At 39.6% G+C, this 20,363-nt stretch overlaps 1 protein-coding gene and 1 pseudogene across 1 annotated transcript in view; both read right to left on the minus strand.

Moving 5' to 3' along the window:
• The window catches only part of SHC4 (SHC adaptor protein 4), a 141,946-nt gene that overhangs the window by 8,180 nt on the left and 113,403 nt on the right, over positions 1 to 20,363 (minus strand). Inside the window, exons 10-11 of the mRNA XM_012442380.2 lie at positions 15,031 to 15,204; positions 4,861 to 5,114 (exon numbers count right to left, since the gene is read on the minus strand). Coding sequence (XP_012297803.2) covers positions 4,861 to 5,114; positions 15,031 to 15,204 — 428 coding nt within the window. The remainder of the gene's footprint in view (positions 1 to 4,860; positions 5,115 to 15,030; positions 15,205 to 20,363) is intronic.
• LOC105710107 (adenosine 5'-monophosphoramidase HINT1-like) lies at positions 18,096 to 18,475 on the minus strand (annotated as a pseudogene).

Genomic DNA, 20,363 nt, shown 5'->3' on the forward strand with positions numbered 1-20,363 from the left:
GCATATACAATGGTGATCCCATGAGATCATAATGAAGCTGAAAAATTCCTGTTGCCTAATGTAGTTGTCCTGAAGATTTGACTAATGGGGAGTTGTTGGAACTGAAACAGGGAGGCATAGCTGAAGAGGAGACAAAAGGAAAGTGCAGGTGAAGAAAAAGAAGAACCCCTCAAAAATTAACAATAGAGTTTAGCAGAAGCTTTTTCAGACCTTAACAAGCTTCTTGAAAAGATTGAAAATATGGACCCCCAACACCAAACGGTATTCATTAATCGAAAAGAATGCTCATGTTGCATTATCTGCTTACGAGCAAATCTATGATGAAAAAAGAAACAAACTAAGCAAACTGCCATGGTCATATTTCTGAAAATAGTGGCACTTTCTCAAGAGACTCAGGCAGGTCCTTTAGGAGATATTCTAGAATAAGGCATTGTTATCTTAGGAGATGACTGCTCCATGCACGTTATTGCCCACTGAAGACTGTGGAACAATATATGGAGACAGAAGACAGTGATGTTGATGATCCTGCCCGCGTCTAGTGCAAGCCTAATGTCTGTGTTTCTGACATGTTTTTAACAACAACAAAAAAGTTTGAAAGTAAAAAATATAAATTAAAAAATTTTAAATAGGAAAAAGCATATAGAACAAAGGTATAAAGAAAAATATTTTTCTACTGCTGTATAACCTATATTTTAAGCTAAATATTATTACAAAAAGTCAAAAGATTAAAATAATTGAAACGTTTACAAAGTAAAGAATTTGCAGTAAACTCAAGCTAATTTATTATCAAAGAAAATATAGAAAAATAAATTTATCTAAGTGTATAGTGTTTATAAAGTCTGCAATGTCCTAGATCTTTACATTCACTTACTACTCACTCGCTGACTCATCCAGAGCAATTTCCAGTCCTGCAAGCTTCATTCACAGTCAATGTTCTATATAGGTGTACCATTTAAAATCTTTTATATCCTATTTTACTGTACCTTTTCTATGTTTACATACACAAATATTCACCTTTGTGTTATAATTGTCTACAGTATTCAGTACAGTAACATGTGGTACAGGTTTGCAGCCTAGAAGCAATAGGCTGTACCAGATAGCCTAGGTGTGTAGTAGGCTATACCATCTAGGTTTGTGTACATATACTCTAAAATGTTTGCATAATGAAAAAATCATCTAGCAATGTATTCCTCATAACATTTCCCCACTGTTAAGTGATACATGACTTATTTTTCATACTTTTGTCTTTTAACCTCTATAACCAGAATCAAAAGTTATTTACACACTGCCATTACAATATCACTATACTCTGTATTTGTCTATATATTTAACTTTACCAGCAAGCATTGTACTTTCATAAGCTTTCACATTACTGTTTAGTATCCTTTTGTTTCAATTTGAAGGATTTTAGCATTTCTTGTAAGGCAGATTTAGTGGTAACAAATTCCTCATCTTTTGTTTATCTCAGAAAGTCTATATTTCTCCTTCATTTTTAAAGGATGGTTTTGGCCGGGTGCAGTGGCTCACTCCTATAATCCCAGCACTTTGGGATGCCAAGGCAGGTGGATCATCTGAGATCAGGAATTCAAGACCAGCCTGGTCAACATGGCAAAAGCTCATCTCTACTAAAAATACAAAAAATTAGCCGGGTGTGGTGGCAGATGCCTGTAATTCCAGCTACTTGGGAGGCTGAGGCAGGATAATTACTTGAACCCAGGAGGTGGAGGTTGCAGGGAACCAAGATCACACTATTGCACTTCAGCCTGGGTAACAAGAGTAAAACTCTGTGTCAAAAAAAGAAAAAAAAAAAAAAAGGATGGTTTTGCCAGATAGAGTATTCTTGGTTGGCAGTCTTTATTCTTTTAGCATTTTGAATATATTGAACCCACTGATAGTCTTATGGGGGTTATAATAAATGTGCTGATAGCCTTATGGAGGCTCTCTTGTACATAATGAATCTCTTCTTTTCCTCTTTCAAAATTCTGTTTTTGACAATTTGACTATAACGTGTCATGAAGTGAATGTCTTTGGGTTCCTCCTAGTTGGAGTCCATTGGTATTCTTGAATCTGATGTTCATTTTCATACCTTACTTGGGAATATTTCAGAGATTATTTCTTTAAATAAGCTTTCTGCCACCTTTCCCTCTCCCTTTTTGAACTCCCACAATGTATAATTTGGTCTGCTTGATGATGTATCATAAATTCCTTAGGCTTTCTTCACTTTTTAAAATTATTATTATTTTTGTTTTTGTTATTCCTTTTTCAGAAGAATTTAAAATGACCTTTCTTTGAGTTTGCTAATTTTTTTTTCTGCTGCTCAATCAAGTCTCCTGTTGAATCCCTCTAGTGAATTTTACAGTTCATTTATTACATTCCTCAGCTCCAAAATTTCTGTCTGGCTCTTTTTTATATTTTCTTTCTCTCTGTTGATATTCTCACTTTGTTCATGGACAGTGTTATTGAGTTCATAGAGCATCTTTATTATACTTATTTTGAATTCTTTGTCACTTAATTCATATGCTTCTGTTTCTTTAGGATCTGTTTCTAGAGATTTATTTTGTTTGTTTGTTTGGGCCATGTTTCCCTGATTCTTTTTGAGTTTCATATCTTTGTGTTGGGACCTATGCATTTGAAAAACAGCCACATCTCCTTTTCTTACAAGCTGGCTTTATACAAGGGAAGAATCACACTAACTAGCCCAAATAGAGATTCTGGAGGTCTCCCAAAACTTTCTGTGGGAAGATGTGACTTTTCTGGGCCTGTGTCTTCAATTTTTCAATTACAGAGACTTGCCAGTTTTTCAGGAAGTTGTAATCTTTTGCTCCTTCTGACGTCTATGGCACTGCAAGTTCTCTGGTTCTACAGCAGCAAGCTACCTCACTCTCCCTTGTTCTCCATGGCCACAGGCATCTAAGGTATGCCAGCTTCCTTTCAGTACCCCAAGTGGCATGATGGATACTGGTTTATCAGGCATCCCTCCAAAAAGCTGGAATTCTAGACACACTTCACTCCCCTCCCTCCCTTCTGAAGGAGAACCTTCAAGTCATGTACTTTGTCCTATTTGTACTGAGGATTGCCAGCTGCAGCAAGCTACCCTGTGCTCTTCTTTGTTCTCAGTGGCTCCTGAGCATCCAAAATATAGTAGTACCATTAGCACTCCATGAGAAGTGAGACAGAAACCAGTCGCTCAGGCAACCCACTGAAAAGCCAGAACATGGCAAGCAAGCTCTACTCTTCTCTTTCCCCCATTCCCCCAAAGGAGAAGTCATGAGACATAGAATTCTTTCCTGCAACTGGGCTATGCTGATTTGGGGAAGGAGCTGACGCAGGTAAAGTGAAATTGTTCTTCTTACCTGTTTCAATATGACTGTTTTCAGCTCTATGCTCACCTGCAGTATTGCAACTTCTTAACTGAATTATGTAGTTCTCATAAAGGTGTTTTGGTCAATATAGAGTTGTTAATTCTGTGTTTCTGTTGGGAGAACAAGGGCTGGGACTTCCTATTCTGCCATCTTGCTGATTTCACCACTCACATGAGCTTTGATTGAATCATTTGTCTCAAAACTGCCAATGTCTTCCCACTGGCTGGCAAATTAGCCATTTTGGTCTATATTTCTACCCCGTATTGATAGCTCTAACATACCTTTCCCAGGATAATTTTCTGCCTACAGGCATTCTTTGCTACTGCCATTCATCTTCTATTGGCTTAATACCATTCTACTACTCTGTCTGCTCCTATGGTTCCTTCCCTATACTCCAATATCCCCCTGTTGGATATGATGAGTTCTGAATTTCTCTTTAAAGAATCAGTATGTCAGTATGTTCAGTTCTTTGTCCTCCATTTTAAAGTTTAACTTCCAAGTAGTTTCAGTAAACAACTTTCTCTGCCAGTTCTAATCAGTAGTTTACATCTGTTCCTCCTGTCCCTGGCTCTACCCTGACTCATCCCACTCACCTGCTTCAGTCACCTGCCCTGGTCACCTGCTTCAGTCACCTGCTTTGACCTAGGTCACACCTGGCTACCTGCTCTGACCTGCCCTAACCGTCCTTCCCACCAAACCAGCCACCCTGCCACTCCGGCTCATACCACTGCTCTCTTTAAAATAGCCAATCAGGATTAGTCTAGCCTGTGCTGTCTAACCCTAGCCAATAAGAGAATGATACGGCAGTAGGGCAACCTCCATCAGGAATAAGTACCCCTTTTCCTTCCTTGTCCAACTAAGTGTGTGCTCACCATTGCTCCATCCATGAGGCACACATTTCTATACAAGTAAACTGCCTTGCTGAGTGGATTTATCTTTGAGTGCTATTTCTTTTGCAGCATCAAAATTTTACTTATAAAACCCCTTTTGAAATTTTGCCTTCTTTTAAGGTTTGCTTTACATGATGGACCCTATAAGAAGACTTCTCAGTTTGTCCCAACCAGAATGACCTCTCTATTCTGAGAAACACCATAATGTGTGGTTGCACCATTCTTATCCCATTCAGCTTTATATTATACTTATTTAAGCACCTGTTTTATGAAATTATCAGCACCCTGAGAGCAAGGACTACGTATGTGATACTGAACAACAGTCAGCTGTGAATTCCTTTACTTCTATATAGTAGGTATTCATTTAATTCATGGAATTGAAATGAAAAAGGCAGAAAGAGACTGTCCTCTGCTTGATACTCCAGGGTGGCCTCCTACTCTAACTCCTCCACCATCCTCTAGTTAGCATGTCCTGCTCCAGCTGGAAGGTTCCAGAAAAAGCAAACACTTAGCCTTGAACACTATTCAATACCACTTTCTGGAAATCATTCAGGGTATGCTTAATAGAACAACATCCTGTGAAACCTCTAATGAGAAGTCAATGATACCTTGCCTTCAGGATCCACCAGGAGAAGATGTTTTGCTTGGCCTCCCTGTAGTCCACTCAGCACATATTGGCCAGGGGATGTTGCGCTCTCTCGAACCAAAAAGTCCCCATCCTTTACCAAGAGGCTCTCTGCCGCCTTCCTGCTCAGCTTGCCATGGTAGCATTCTTCACTCCACAGCTGCTGCTTAATGTGTGGCAAAGAATGTGAGCTGGCAGGCTGGGCCGCTGCACCCGGCTGAACGGTTTCTGGTGCCTCTGAAGTCAGAACACAAAGAGACACATCATCGAGTTACCTCTTCATCCATCCATCCATTCATTTGTTCACTCAGCAAATATAACCTGAGGTCCTACTGTGTGCCAGTTTACATAATGCTGTTTGGGGGAACAAATGAGGTTTTTGTTTTCTTCGGAACTCCCAATAGGCTTTAATTTAATGGTAGATCCAAACATTGCCTTTGGCTTCTGTTACCAGGGAAGCCTTGCCCAGGTGCAGGAGTTTTTCTTTCAGATGGGAAATGGAACAGATCCATGAGAACTGCTTTTATAACTGCAGAGAGAGGCTCTTTATGTCCTAGGGGTTGCATGTTAAAGAGAAAAAGGCTTATGCTGTACCTGGATTACAAATACTTTGTATAATGTTTCCAAACTCTTTGAAAATAGCTGTATAACTTTAAGCCGTCCCCACTTTTTAGCAGTTAGCTTTCGTCCCCCTTTTTAAAACCAAATTATTAATGTGTGTCTAGACAGTCTTCTGACCCAAAACTTCAAAGCTTTGCTAAATCTCACAGCATTCCTACTAAATGACCACTTTGTTGTTTGTGTCATTCACCTGTCTGGACAAAAAGAGTTGATGAGGTAAAAGAAGACATATCACCAGGAAGAGACAGCCTGAGGCAGCTCCCCAAGGTGCTGCCGAGTAAGTGTCGTCCAGAGTTGAGAGTGCTGGGGATGAGAATTAGCACTTTATGGTATTATTGACACTCATAATAGTAATAATAGTTACTGCGTAGTTCTCGTTTATCAAGTGTGATAGGAACTGCTAAATGCTTTACATGTATTATGTTGTTTAACTCTCAAAGTTAGACAGGCAAGGAAATGAATCTTTAGCAAAGGTGGCTGGGCAGGGTGGCTCATGCCTGTTAACCCAGCACTTTGGGAGGCAGAGGCAGGTGGATTACCTGAGCTCAGGAGTTTGAGACAAGCCTAGGAAAATGGTGAAACCCTGTCTCCACAAAAAATACAAAAAAAAAAAAAAAAATTGCCAGGCATGGTGGCATGTGCCTGTAGTCCCAGCTGCTTAGGGGGCTGCGGCAAGACAATGGCTTGAACCCAGGAGGCAGAAGTTGCAGTGAGCCAAGATCGCACCACTGCATTCCAGCCTGGGTGACAGAGTGAGACCCTGTCTCAAACAAACAAACAAAAAGGAAGGTTAAGGGATTTAAAGTTACAGTGCTAATAGTTGTAGATCTGAAATTCAAGACAAGGTCATCTGACTCCAAAGCCTAGATTCTTAATTACCAAACTCTAAGATCCTCGCCTTGGATGTGAAAGTCTTCCTTTTAGTAGAATCTAACCACTTTACTTCAGTAGTACCAACAAAGATCCCTAGCAGGTAGCAAGGCTATCTTACTTGGGGTAGCCTTCAGCATCACCAGAAGTAATAACGTAAGATTCTTAAGTCTGAAACCAGGTAAAACTTGTATGTTTAATAAGGCAAATTTACCAGAAAAATAACCATAGAAACTAGACTTTTTTTTTTAAACACAAAGAGTCCTTTGCATAGAAACTAGTCTTTATCTTTATTAACGCAAATAAGTGTTTATGTGTCCTTAGGCAAGGGTCTCACAAATAAGAAATTCTCTTGACTATGAGTTTTTACAATTTACACATGATCATCCCATGAAGTCACTGGTGTGGGCAACTAGTGTTCTGTAGACGTAATTCAGTTCTCCTGTTAATACGTTATAGTTTGTCCCTGCTTAAGAGCTTCTTTCTGCACACAGTTATAATGCAGCATTCACAAACAGATCTTTCAAAAAGTATCTTTAATCTAAATCTGATGGCTGGAAACATTCTCTTCTACAATCAAATCTTTCTATTGTTGCCAGAATTAGCCTGACAAAATTTATACAGATTTGATAAATAATACTCGTAACTGGCCTTAGCGCTGCCTGCTTTTGGGCACAATGGATAGCTTCTAATGAGTGGCTATGTGTGTGTTTGTGTGTGTGAAAAAGTGTGTGAGTGTGGGAGGGATGCATGCATGCGGTGCATGTGGGTGTACACGTCTTCATGCGTGATGGCTTTTGGTTTATTCTGAGATTATAGTGAAGAGCTTTTGGACAAAGACAAAACAATAGAAAAACAGACATTATATCATCTTGAAAAAAGGCAACGGATCATGGGCCAACCAGAGGAAATAGACAACGTTTTCCTAACAGTTTCCCAAATTAGCAGAAGGACAAGATACTCTGCTGGGAGATTTCAATGATTCAAACACTGGCTGAAAATCTGATTCTGCCAGAATAGGTGACAATTTGTTTAATTTTAAAAGTTACACATGTTAACTTTTTAAAATCTAGGAAAGAAAAAAACAAAGAAAATGTATGACCTATGGTATCATCACTAAATAAAACCGCTCTTAACACTGTGGTACATTATCCATTATCTTGCTCCTTTTCTAATGCATAAGTTGACTTTGACAATAATAATTATAATCTAAATATGGTTATGTATATACAATTTATATATAATATTTAATAAATTGTTGAATTGATATTATTATGTTTTCTCAGAAGAAGTAGTGAACGTTAAGGAAGTAATACGGAAGGCCAATCTAGATTTACTTGAAACCATAAAAAAGTGATAGGAATTATGGAAGAAAGTAATCATATCATCTTGGAGTTCCTATTAGCACTTAAAGACATATTGCTCGAATCAGACCTTCAAGAAACCACAGTATAGATATGGCTATCCACATCCAAATCCATCTAATGGGCAAAACCTCTAAATGGGGAAATACAGTTTAAGGAAGAGAAAAAAATCTAACAGGCAAAATCTGGATTAAACAATTGAAAGTAATCTCAATGAGAAAGAAAGAATAAGACCTTCAAAGAAACCAACATGAACTGGAAAGATGGCACACTGATGAATCCCATTTTTAAAAAGCACCTGTAAAAAATTTTTTATACTATTAATAACTATTTTAGCAAAGCATTGGAAAAATTGATATGTCCATCAATAAAGAACTAATTACACAAATCATGATGCATTCATACAATAGAAAACTACAGAGCAATTTAAAATAGTGAAGGTCATGTGTTTATATAGACAAATTTCTAAAATAGAAGAGTAAAATAAGTAAGTACACAAGGGGATTATTATAACTGAGAGCTAAAACAAGAAAATGCAGCGCTGTCTTGTTTTGTTTTGTTTTTTGTTTCTTTGTTTTTTTATTTTTTGAGACAGAGTCTCACTCTGTTGCCCAGACTAGAGTCCAGTGGCGAGATCTCAGCTCACCGAAACCTCTGCCTCCTGGGTTCAAGCGATTCTCCTGCCTCAACCTCTTGAGTAGCTGAGATTACAGGTGTGAGCTACCACACCTGGCTAATTTTTTATTTTTAGTAGAGATGGGGTTTCACCATGTTGGCCAGGCTGGTCTCAAACTCCTGACCTCAGGTGATCTGCCCGCCTCGGCCTCCCGAAGTGCTGGGATTACAGGCGTGAGCCACCATGCCTGGCTGCGTTGTCTTGTTTGATATCAGCTGAGAATGTGCACGTAGGGTGACTGAAAATTTTTGTTGATCTAGGCATGGCCACAAATGACACAAAAGGACCATGAGTATTGATTTTGGAGTTATAACTAAATTTTATCAAGTAAGCTAATTCTCAAATATGGAATATGTGAATAACGACAATTGACTGTATACTGTTTATTAGTATGGATTATTGGGTGTATGAAAATTCTAAAATAAAAAGTCATTTGCATTGAGAGGAAAAATATGTTCATTTACACAAAGTGTCTGAAAATTTGGTAGAAAAAGATGTTAACATAAAATGCGAAGCATAAATGAGAAAGAGGTTGAGATAGTACCCAGAGGAAAATTATTTGTAATGTAAAGGAAGACTTAAATGTCTGTTAGGCATGTTACAAAGCCATAGCAATTAGTATGTAGCAATTAAGATGCAGGTTGAGCAAAGGCAAGTGGCCTAAAAGAAAAAACATAATAAAGATCCCAGAAACAAATTCACATATATACAAAGAGCTTGATATAATAGAAAGTAGCATTAGGGAAAAGAGGAGACTACTTAATCAATAGTGTTTGGAAAACTGACAAACGTGGATAAAATTAAGTTACATCCCAAACCTCACATAATAAATAAAGGTCAAAGAGAATAAATATTTTACTATGAAAATAAAACTATGAAGCCAATAGAAGAAAATATAATAATGTTAGATACAGAGAGAATATTTAATCCAAAGCCAGTAGAAGGCAAACCTAATAAAGATAAAATCGAAACAAAAAACAACAGAGACCTGGGCCCTTTGGAAAGCTCAGTAAAATTAATAAACCTAAAAGAGGACTGATCAAGTAAAAGAAAATTACCAATAACGGGAAAGAGAGAAGGGATATCACTATGAATGTTTTGGGCAATAAAAAGACAATAAAGGAATATTGTGGAAAACTTCACACGGAACCGCCTTGTAAGCTAATAAAGAGGAATCCTGCTAACTTTTCCAGGAAATTACAAGCCAAAGAAATCACAATCCCTTTTTGTCCATGGCTTTTGGCCCCTGAAGCAAACTCTAATCTCTCATGACCACAGTGGGAAATAGGCTGTAAAAGTGGCGAAGCCCCCAAGAAAGGGACATTCTCCAATATCTACTTTGAGTGTGCACAGGGAGAATAATGGTAGGAACAACCCAGGTGGCATCGTCTGGGTCCACAGATGACAGTGGACATCAAGAGTCCTTTCATAAAGCTGAACCAGGATCCAAACAAATCTCTTTCTCTACTTTCAGCTCATGTCATCTTCGAAACTCCAGTCTGGCAGGATTTGGTCATCGCTGTGGACCAGTGACTGCTGTCCCACACTGTTGCATTTCTCTCTTTTGTGAATACGAGTTTCTACTGCAATTATCTTATTCCTATTCCCCCACTAATGTGGGGTATGGAGGGTGGCAGACAACCTGGCAGATAATAAGGACCTTTATCTAATCTTAGATGCTTTAACTGTGTAAGGTACTTGCAGTGTCTCCCTTGGGGAGAAGGCAAATATGTTCTATGTGAAAAGAAAAGCTCACAAGTATTTGAGTGGCAGATAGGTGTACTGTGGCAGAGACAGTTGTCTACCAATATCTATTCTCCCTTTCATTACACTACAGAACTCCTAAGTTTAGCTGGGCACCCAGCTAGAGTAATTTTTCTAGCCTTCTTTGCAGCTAGGTATTGTCACAGGTCTATGATCTGCCAAAAGGAGGTGAAAATAAATGACATCTGCCACTTCTGGGTCATGTCCTTTAAAGAAATATATATGTACTCCTCTTGCTTTTTTCCTTTCCCACTGGCTGAATGCAAACGTGATGATGAGGGTCCAAGCAGCCACTTTGGACCAGAGATGGAAGCCAGATGTTTGAGAATGACAAAGCTACCCTACCAACTCCATGGAACCAATCTTTGAGCTTTTAGGCAAAATAAATAAACGTCAGCCCTTTAACACTACAGCATTTGGGGGTGGTATTTCTTATGGCAACTCAGACAGAAACTAACAATAAATCAATACAAATACTAGTACCAGAACTCATGGTATCCTTCTGCCATGTTTGGTGAGAATACAGACTGTGTCAGAGCCTTTTTTCTGTTGGTAGTGTGACAGGATAAACTGAGGAGCCCCACGAGTCTGCCTGAGAGATATTAGGTTAGTAACTCTGGATTTGGTTTCCTTTGGTTTGGTTTTACTGAATTGTCAAAAGCTTTTTTTTCTGACTAAGGGAGACTAAGTTTGCCTAAAGAAGCTAAACAGGATTTTTGAGGGAGGAAGAAAGAAAATAGGAGGAGCCATGGAGGGGGGAAGATTAAAGGTGCAGTTAAGATATTTTATTAAAAAGCATATATAAAGCTATCCCCACTCCACCTCTTTATTAAATTTTCTTATTTTCTTTTCTTTTTTTTTAATTGTACTTTAGGTTCTGGGGTACATGTGCAGATCATGCAGGATTGTTGCATAGGTACACACATGGCAAGGTGGTTTGCTGCCTCCATCCCCCTGTCACCTACATCTGGTTTTTCTCCCCATTTTATCCCTCCCCGACATCCCTGCCCCCCACTGCTGTCCCTCCCTTCCCCCCCAAACAGACCCCAGTGTGTGATGCTCCCCTCCCTGTGTCCATGTGTTCTCATTGTTCAACACCCACCTATGAGTGAGAACATGTGGTGTTTGATTTTCTGTTCTTGTGTCAGTTTGCTGAGAATGATGGTTTCCAGATTCATCCATGTCCCTACAAAGGACATGAACTCATCATTTTTTATGGCTGCATAGTATTCCATGGTGTATATGTGTCACATTTTCCCTGTCCAATATATCGTCGATGGGCATTTGGGTTGGTTCCAGGTCTTTGCTATTGTAAACAGTGCTGCTATGAACATATGAGTGCATGTGTCTTTATAATAGAATGATTTATAATCCTTTGGGTATATACCCAGTAATGGGATTGCTGGGTCTAAAGGAATTTCTACTTGTAGGTCCTTGAGGAAGCGCCACACTGTCTTCCACAATGGTTGAATTAATTTACACTCCCACCAACAGTGTAAAAGTGTTCCTATTTCTCCACATCCTCTCCAGCATCTGTTGTCTCCAGATTTTTTTTATGATTGCCATTCTAACTGGCATGAGGAGGTATCTCAACATAGTTTTGATTTGCATTTCTCTAATAATCAGTGATGATGAGCATTTTTTCATGTTTGTTGGCCTCATATATGTCTTCTTTTGAAAAGTGTCTGTTCATATACTTTGCCCACTTTTGGATGAGATTGTTTGCTTTTTTCTTGTAAATCTGTTTTAGTTCTTTGTAGATTCTGGATATTAGCCCTTTGTCAGATGGGTAGATTGCAAAAATTTTTTCCCATTCTGTTGTTAAATCAATGTAATTTATGCTTTATTTGTTTTTGGAGGGAGCAATGTTGAATTTAACCTCAAGGGGGCAGCAAGGAGCCCAAAAGAAATATGGTACATTAAATCTTAATAGGAAATAAAGCGGGAGATCGTACCAGAAGCCTAAATTATTAAATATGTTGCCACCAAAGCAGGGAAAGGGAGAAATCGGGGGTGGGGGGGAAGCCTAGAGTCAGAGAAAATACATTTTGACATTACAATTTTGGACAAGGACTTTATTTTCAACAAATGATAGGAATTTTGTTATGCATTAATTTTGCAATTTCATATTATTGAATTGTCTATGACAACAGGCAAAGTTCATTAGCTTGGATTATGAATAATTTTAACTTTGAAGACTTAATTATAAAGGAACTGGAGTTGTGAATCAAAGAACATTCCACATCGCTTAATTTGGGCCACCTGCTAAATAAGTTTTCCGATAATGTGTTGTGGCTCTGAAAAGTCCATGAAATGAAAGGTATCAAGAATATATGCTTATAAAATCTAAGGTCCAGAAAGGTGTGGGTTTTTGTTTCAAAAAGTTGTAACAAACAGTACCTATCCCACACAGGACATTTCCCATTGTACAATTGAGTAAACTTACAGCAAAAATCTGAATTTGTTTCATATCTCATCACCTGTCACGTAAGATGCCCTCTGTGGTAGCCACAGAGATACACTGCCCAGATCTCCCTTCAAGGAAGCACCATTGCCCCCGGGGTTGGTCAGCAGTTAGACTGCAGCTGACCAACCCTCTGGCTCTGCCCCAGCTGCCCAGGGTTTGATCTTCCTGGTGCGGCTCACATCCCAAGACTGAGATAAATGGGGCTGTATAGGCCCATTCATTTGGGCCCAATGTAAAGCAACTCTGACAGACCACATTGGGCTTTTTGGAGTTGGCCGAGGCTTTGTCCGGCCTGCGTTGTAGTCCCATCTCCCACGCCGGCCAATCCTACTTCTTTCCCATTGCTTCCTGATATTGCTCCTCTTACAGATCCTGCCTGCCAAGCTTCATCTTAGCATCTGCTTCCAGAGAATCCAGCTTGGTTGGATAGGGTGTCAGGAGTGATCTTAGAAAGTCAGCATAGGCCGGATGTGGTGGCTAATGCCTGTAATCCTAGCACTTTGGGAGGCCGAGACAGGCGGATCACGAGATCAGGAGATGGAGACCATCCTGGTCAACATGGTAAAACCCCGTCTCTATTAAAATACAAAAAAAAATTAGCCTGGCATGGTGGCATGCGCCTGTAGTCCCAGATAATCCAGAGGCTCAGGCAGGAGACGATTTCATCTCAAAAAAAAAAAAAAAAAAAAGAAAGTCAGCATAAAGAGGGACCACTTGTCACCTAGCTAACAAGGAAATTCCTTGGTTCTTCATCTAGAGAGTTAAGACAGTCTGCTGAGATCCAGGCTCAACAAAATCTTTTAAATTTTGTCTTGCCATTGCAGCCACACTAGCTGAAAAGCTGCCTTTGGCAGTTCTGGAGAAATCTCCTGGGCTATTAAAAGGATTTTCTCAGTGACTGGTTCTCCATCATTGGAGCAAACCAAATTTGACACCATGCCAATCTCTGGACACAACGAGCTTCGATATTTTATGAAAAGCATTTTTTTGTTTATTTTTCAGTTGATTATAGGCTTTTGGCTTGTTATATTTATTTATGTTCCTGTTTATGCATTTACCCCTGATAGTAATTTGGCAGGAAAGATGTTTGTCTTATTGTATTTTACCCACACTACATGAGTGAAGAAAGGAGCCAACTTATTTTAGTGCTTTATAGATGACTTATCAAGGAATTTTGAAATGAATAGAGTTAATGCTTACCCCTAACAGAAACAGTAGCTATTGTGACTCATACAAATTAACAAATTCAAAATTATCTCCTGGCCTTGACAGCCCTTCTTTCAGCAAAAGTACATAGCAAAAATCAAAAGTTGGAAGTAAATTTAAAGTATTTGAAAGGATTATTCAAAATCAACATTTCCAAACCTTGAAACCCAAAACAACTCCACAAAGTTCTAACTGAAAAAGAAAGAAAACTCAATCCCTAAAAATGAGACCAAGAAAATAGCCTTCTTAAAATTCGAGATAGTACAATTAGTTAAGTAGTAGCCCTCAGAAACATAAATTCAAAGCCGGGCATGGTGGTGCCTGTAATCCCAATGCTTTGGGAGACTGAAGCAGGCAGATAGTTTGAGCCCAGGAGTTCGAGACAAGCCTGGGCAACATGATGATACCCTGTCTTTACAAAAAATACAAACATTAGCTGGGCATGGTGCCTGTAGTCCCAGTTACTCAGGAGGCTGAGAAGAGAGGATCCCTTGAGCCCAGGAAGCAGAGGTTGCAGTGAGCCGTGATCATGCCACTGTAATCAAGCCTAGGTGACAGAGTGAGACCCTGCCTCAAAAAAAAAAAAAAAAAAGAAGAAGAAGAAGATAAATTCAAGTCCTAATCTCTGGCATCTGTGAACATGACCTAATCTGGCAAAAGGATCTTTATAGAAGTAATTAAATTAAGGATCTTGAAATGAGATTAGTCTCATCTCATCCAATCACCTCATCTCATCCTAAATCCAGTGGCTGTTGTCCTATAGAGGAAGGAGAGGGAGATCTAAGAAACAGAAACACAGGGACAGTCAATATGAAGACAGCTGCAGAGATTAGAGTAATGTGTCTACAAGCCAAGGAACATCAAGAATTGCCAGCAGCAGGAGAATTACTTGAATCCAGGAGGTGGAGGTTGTGGTGAGCCGGGACTGCACCATTGCACTCCAACCTGGGCAACAAGAGGGAAACACTCCGTTTCAAAAAAAAAAAAAATTTGCCAGCAGCCACCAGAAGCTAGGAGAGATGCATAAAATGGATTCTCCTCCAGAGGTCCCCGAAGGAACCAGCCCTGCTGACGCTTTGGTTTTGGACTTCTGGCCTCCGGAACTGTGAAAGAATAAATCTCTGTTTGTGGTAATTTGTTACAACAGCCCTGAGAAATGAATACAGACAGTGAGTAGCTACTTACTTCCACAGTGCCACGGGCTCCCCAGTGGTTGGGTTTGATTTCCAGCAGAGCCAAGTGTACTTTGAAGAGCCTGTGTATTAATGTAGCAGGGGTCGTCGAAGAGATCCACTCGGCATGTGTGCTTCAATAACGAGGTATCTCGCTGGGACTGCACCCCTCTTGGATGGACATTACCTGTAGTGATTAGTAGTGATCAATGCATTATGTTTTTTTCTTTGTAAATGGTAAATAAAATCATGTTTGAGTCAAGAATTGATAGAAACCTAAAGGCCATTCCCTACCCTATGCAATGATTGAACATTAACTTTTAGGTTTGACCTGGAAAATCAAAATAAGCACCAGTCTTTGAGGAAAAGCCACCCTCTCACTGGGCTTATTTCCCCTCTTGGGCCCAGCCCCCAGATGACCACCTGTGTCAACAGCAGACAGAAGACAAGCAGGAAGATGCAAAGAGGACCGACCAGCTGTGGAAGGAAGAGGGCTGATTATCTCAGCAAACAGCACAAACCCGCACTCAATGCTCCTCAGAGGGGTTGCCCAGGAATCAGGAAAACACACTTCATATTAAACTTGAATATCTATAATTAAACTCCTTTTCAAAACTGATTAATTTAAAATCCATATTTCCTGTGAACTAAATTAATTTATAAATAATAAATGAATGAATGAATACAATAAAATTTTTAAGAGTATAAAGTCTGGGCTGGGCGCGGTGGCTCACGCCTGTAATCCCAGCACTTTGGGAGGCCGAGGCGGGTGGATCACGAGGTCATGAGATCGAGACCATACTGGTCAACATGGTGAAACCCAGTCTCTACTAAAAATACAAAAAAATTAGCTGGGCGTGGTGGTGCACGCCTGTAGTCCCAGCTACCTGGGAGGCTGAGGCAGGAGAATTGCTTGAACCCAGGAGGCGGAGCTTGCGGTGAGCTGAGATCAAGCCATTGCACTCCAGCCTGGGTAACAAGAGCGAAACTCTGTCTCAAAAAAAAAAAAAAAAAAAAAGAGTATAAAGTCTGGCTTCTCTCTATACCCAAAGTTTCCTCTTGCCAAGCTCAGTCCTGCACCAACTGCTGATGTTTAATTCTGCTATTCCGTGAAAATAACTCAACCCTCAGGTTATCTCCTCCTCCCCTCTTAATCTGTTCTCTCCCCTTCCATTCTGTTCTACACATTGTAGCCCAAATAGTCTTTTTAAAACTGTGAATCTGGTCGTATTTCTTAGAGGTTCCCCACATCTCTTCAATTGCTTCCCATGCTCCTTAACAAGCTGCAGGCAAGCCCTGCTCTGTCTATCCAACTGCCCTTGTACCCTTCTCCTCCCCAGCCTCTGTCCGGGGTCACACTGGCCTTCTTGCAGTATGATCTCACACTGAAAGGCTGTATCCTCTAATTAACATGCTCTTCCCTCCCTTCCCCATCACTGTCATTCTTCAGATGTTAACATCTCTTTCTTTAGGAAGGCCTTCCCTGACCTTCCAGACCAGACTAGATCTCTGCTTTCCTAGCAGTTTGCACTTGCCCTCTGATATGGTTTGACTGTGTGTCACCCAAACGTCACCTTGAATTGTAATAATCCCCATGTGTCAAGAGCAGGGCCAGGTGGAGATAATTAAATCATGGGGGCAGTTTTCCCTATACCTCCTGGTAGTGAACGAGTCTCAGATCTGATGGTTTTATAAATGGGAGTTCCCCTACACAAGCTCTCTTGCCTGCTGCCATGTGAGATGTGCCTTTGCTTCTCCTTTGCCTTCTGCCATGATTGTGAGGCCTCCCTAGCCATGTAGAACTGTGAGTTCATTAAACCTCCTTCCTTTATAAATTACCCAGTCTTGAGTATGTCTTTATTAGCAGCATAAAAACAGAGTACAACCTCCTAAGTCTATATTATGAGAGTAATTAATTTTATTATTTATATTATATTATATTATATTATTTAGTTAATCAGAATATGTGCTAGCCATATAGCTAGCCAGATGTGCTCAGGATCACCAAGAGGTTGCACCTGAAGTAGTGACATTCCATTGCCATAAGATAACACTAGTCCTTCTATTGCTTTAGTCATTAAACCTTTTCAAGAACAAACCACATAATGAATTTCACATCAGGGTGAATAATGCTATGATACCTGTAACTCATAGTATGGAAACTAAAAATACACCAAGCAGGGAAAGCCCAGTCAGAAGGCTGCAGTCTTACCACCTGCTTCTCCTTTACTCCTTGTCTGTCAAATATTACATGTCATCTTGTCATGTGTCATACTCTGTATGTGGGATGTCCTAAGACAGGAGTGAGGTTTCTACAGAGGGAGGAGTTGACAGGGTGCCTCATTTGTTTTGTACGTTTTGTCACATATAAGACAGTTTCCATTTGCTTAGTTAAGTGGATTCATAATTTATACTATCTAGTTTAAACTAAACTTGCTTTTACAAATGGAAAGAGGCTAAAAGATTACCGCAAAGAAATGAAGGATTAAGGATAATTCTTTTAGTACCAGCTCCTCCTTAGCTGCATTACGAGCTTATGAACAAGAATGATCTAATCAGATCAGAGCTTTGGTCCCCCAAATGTTCAAAGTATCAGGAATTAAATGTAGATTTATATCTATTTTCTTTTTAAATAAATGCTCTAAATGCATGCTAGACCTTGAGATATTGTCTAATGATAGCATGCAGCTGTTGTAATTAGCAAGTCTTTGTAAACCATGTTTATTTATCATTACTCTAACTTTAAAATTTCCTATATTTGTGTGTTTTATGATACATGCATAATAATATATTAGCACGTGTATACAACATATACATTATTAAATAACCATTTATGTAGGAGTGCCTCCTCAATAAAATTTACTGAAAGTGGAATATAATCAAAAGCGCTGGAAAGTGGCTAAGTCAGTTTTTTTTGACTATACACCAGGCAACAATGTCTTTTATTATGTAAGCAGTTTTAAAATGATTTCTGGAATCTCTCCATACACAGGCAAAAATAAGTGTGCTGCTTAAAATACTGGAACTTGCCTAACTTAATCATTGTCTACAGAAGGGAAAATTATTCCCAAGACATGCTTAACCCGGAGGCCAGTGCATCTGCCAACCTCCAAGAACATGGAAATGAACGTGATAGACAGACTGTCCACCATCTGACCCTTCATTCGCCACCACTTGATAACCCTTATTCAGTCCCAGATCAGCAGCACATTTCTTGCCAACAATCATTAACTGTCCAAGAAGACTTTCACCACAATCTTCTGCTGCAGAAATATGGAATATATGCTTCTTGGGTATCACCAGAAAATGTGTTGGTGCTTGACGGGAAATGTCGTGGAAAGCAAGACACTGCTCATCCTCAAAAATGATTTTGGCTGGGATTTCCTTGTGGATGATCTTCTGAAGATTATGTCGCCACCAGGCTGAGCAACCTGAGCCTTGGTGATCTCATCGGCCATCTTGGCCTCTCTCTCACACAGCAGCCAGGGGAGAGACTCGGAAGGAGGGAGGAACCCATGGAGCCGTGAGTTTTTTGTTTTTTGTTTTGTTTAAGTCGACATCTCACCCTGTCACCCAGGCCTAATACATTAGTGCCATCATAGCTTACTACAGCCTCAAACTCCTAGATTAATGTGATCCTCCCACCTCAGCCTCCAGAGTCATTGAGATTACAGGTGTGAGCTACTGGGCCTGGCTAGAGGTCAGCTTTTAAATTCATATGGACCTGAGGTCAAATCCCTGTGGTATCTCTTACTATCTGAGTGGTCTGGGATGATTTAATTAACCTCTCTGACTCAGTTTTCATATCTGTAAAATGTCATGCCTAGTTTAAAACACCATTGTGAGGATTAAGTGAAATAATGTTGGTGAGACACTGAGCATAGTTTGCCTGCCTTATAGCAGGTATTCAGTAACTAGTTCCCACTGAGGCTCAGTTATTCATCATTGATGCTGGGCCTCCATACATGATGCTTATCTCTTACTGCAACATCCTCCCTGTCCTTTTCTTTACCTAATTCCTATTTGTCCTTTAAGATTCTGCTCTGAAACCATCTTTTTCAGGAAGCCTTTCCCTGAATCCTTCCCTCCCCAAGGTCGGGAATGGTTCCACTTCAGAATATATTGCAACTGTCTGTCTACTTGCCTGTCTTCCCCCTTGAGACTGCAAATTCCTAGTGTCCTTGAGCAAAGACTAGAACCCATCTAATTTGTGTATCTTCTGCATCTTTGGTGCTTGGGATGAAGCAGGTGCTCAAAAAAAATGTTTATCAGCTGATTGGACAATTAACAGCATGTCTATCCAGTCTTCCTTTGTTGGCATATTTAACCCCACCATGTTCTGAAGACTCTGAATCAACCCATAGCACAGAGTGCTAATACATCTGCCCCTCACAAAGCGTCAGCCTAAGCTAACCACATCAATTTTACCATCCCATAGGATGACACCAAAAGCATCAGTGTCTATATCCAGCCTCTCTTAAAAACTGCCATCCTTAGGTGCATGGTAGAGTACTGAAAAAAGAAAAAAAGAAGTTGCCATCCCCTTTTTTTTCAAATGTGGCATCATATTTAAGTTGGTAATGTTGTCTTAAATTTAAAAAAAAAACCCCACCCCAGACCCAAATTTAAAATCATTCTAGACTAACGTGTATGGTTCATGAGGGCTTAGACACACATGCCAGCCAGTATGCCTTCCAAAAGTTCTTTGTACCAAGTACTACTCTGAGAACCTATCCAACTTTCCTAAGAGAAGATTTGTAGAGGAAAATAAAGATATACACAGTATATATACTGAAAGTAACAACATTTTAAAGTGTAAGCCCTTAGGGTTTATGGGAATTTAATGTCTTTTTGATTAAAAATACCAACTTTCCATTTTAACTGGAAGGTCAGGGAAACATTATTCTATTTTGCTAATTATTGTTTTCTATAAGGGAATTTTTCTGTAAGTATAAAGGATAGGGATCTTTTTTATGTCTAGTGATAAATACAATTAACTCAACAATCAAATACTGCCTATTGCAGTATTGATAATACACTGGAATTCAAGTTTGAAGTCAATATTTGAATAAATGAATGTCTTGGGAGGTTATTGAAAATATTTGTATAGGCATCTCTCAAATGCCTACATATGAATCTCTGGGAAAAGCCACAAAAACTATGTATTTGCTATTCTGGCAACTGCTATTAAATTGCTCATTGTTCAAGAATTTCATATTACTTTAAAAACATATGCCCAAGTAATCACAAACAGGTCTCAAGATAGGATTACCTGATGTGTAGGTATCTAAGGATGAAAGGGCACAGTTGTAGGAAACTCCCTCCTGCCACAGTAGGAGGGACCTA

The sequence above is a fragment of the Aotus nancymaae genome, unplaced genomic scaffold (assembly GCF_030222135.1).
Source record: "Aotus nancymaae isolate 86718 unplaced genomic scaffold, 86718_ANA_hifiasm-v0.15.2.pri h1tg000062l, whole genome shotgun sequence".
Lineage (NCBI taxonomy): Eukaryota > Metazoa > Chordata > Mammalia > Primates > Aotidae > Aotus > Aotus nancymaae.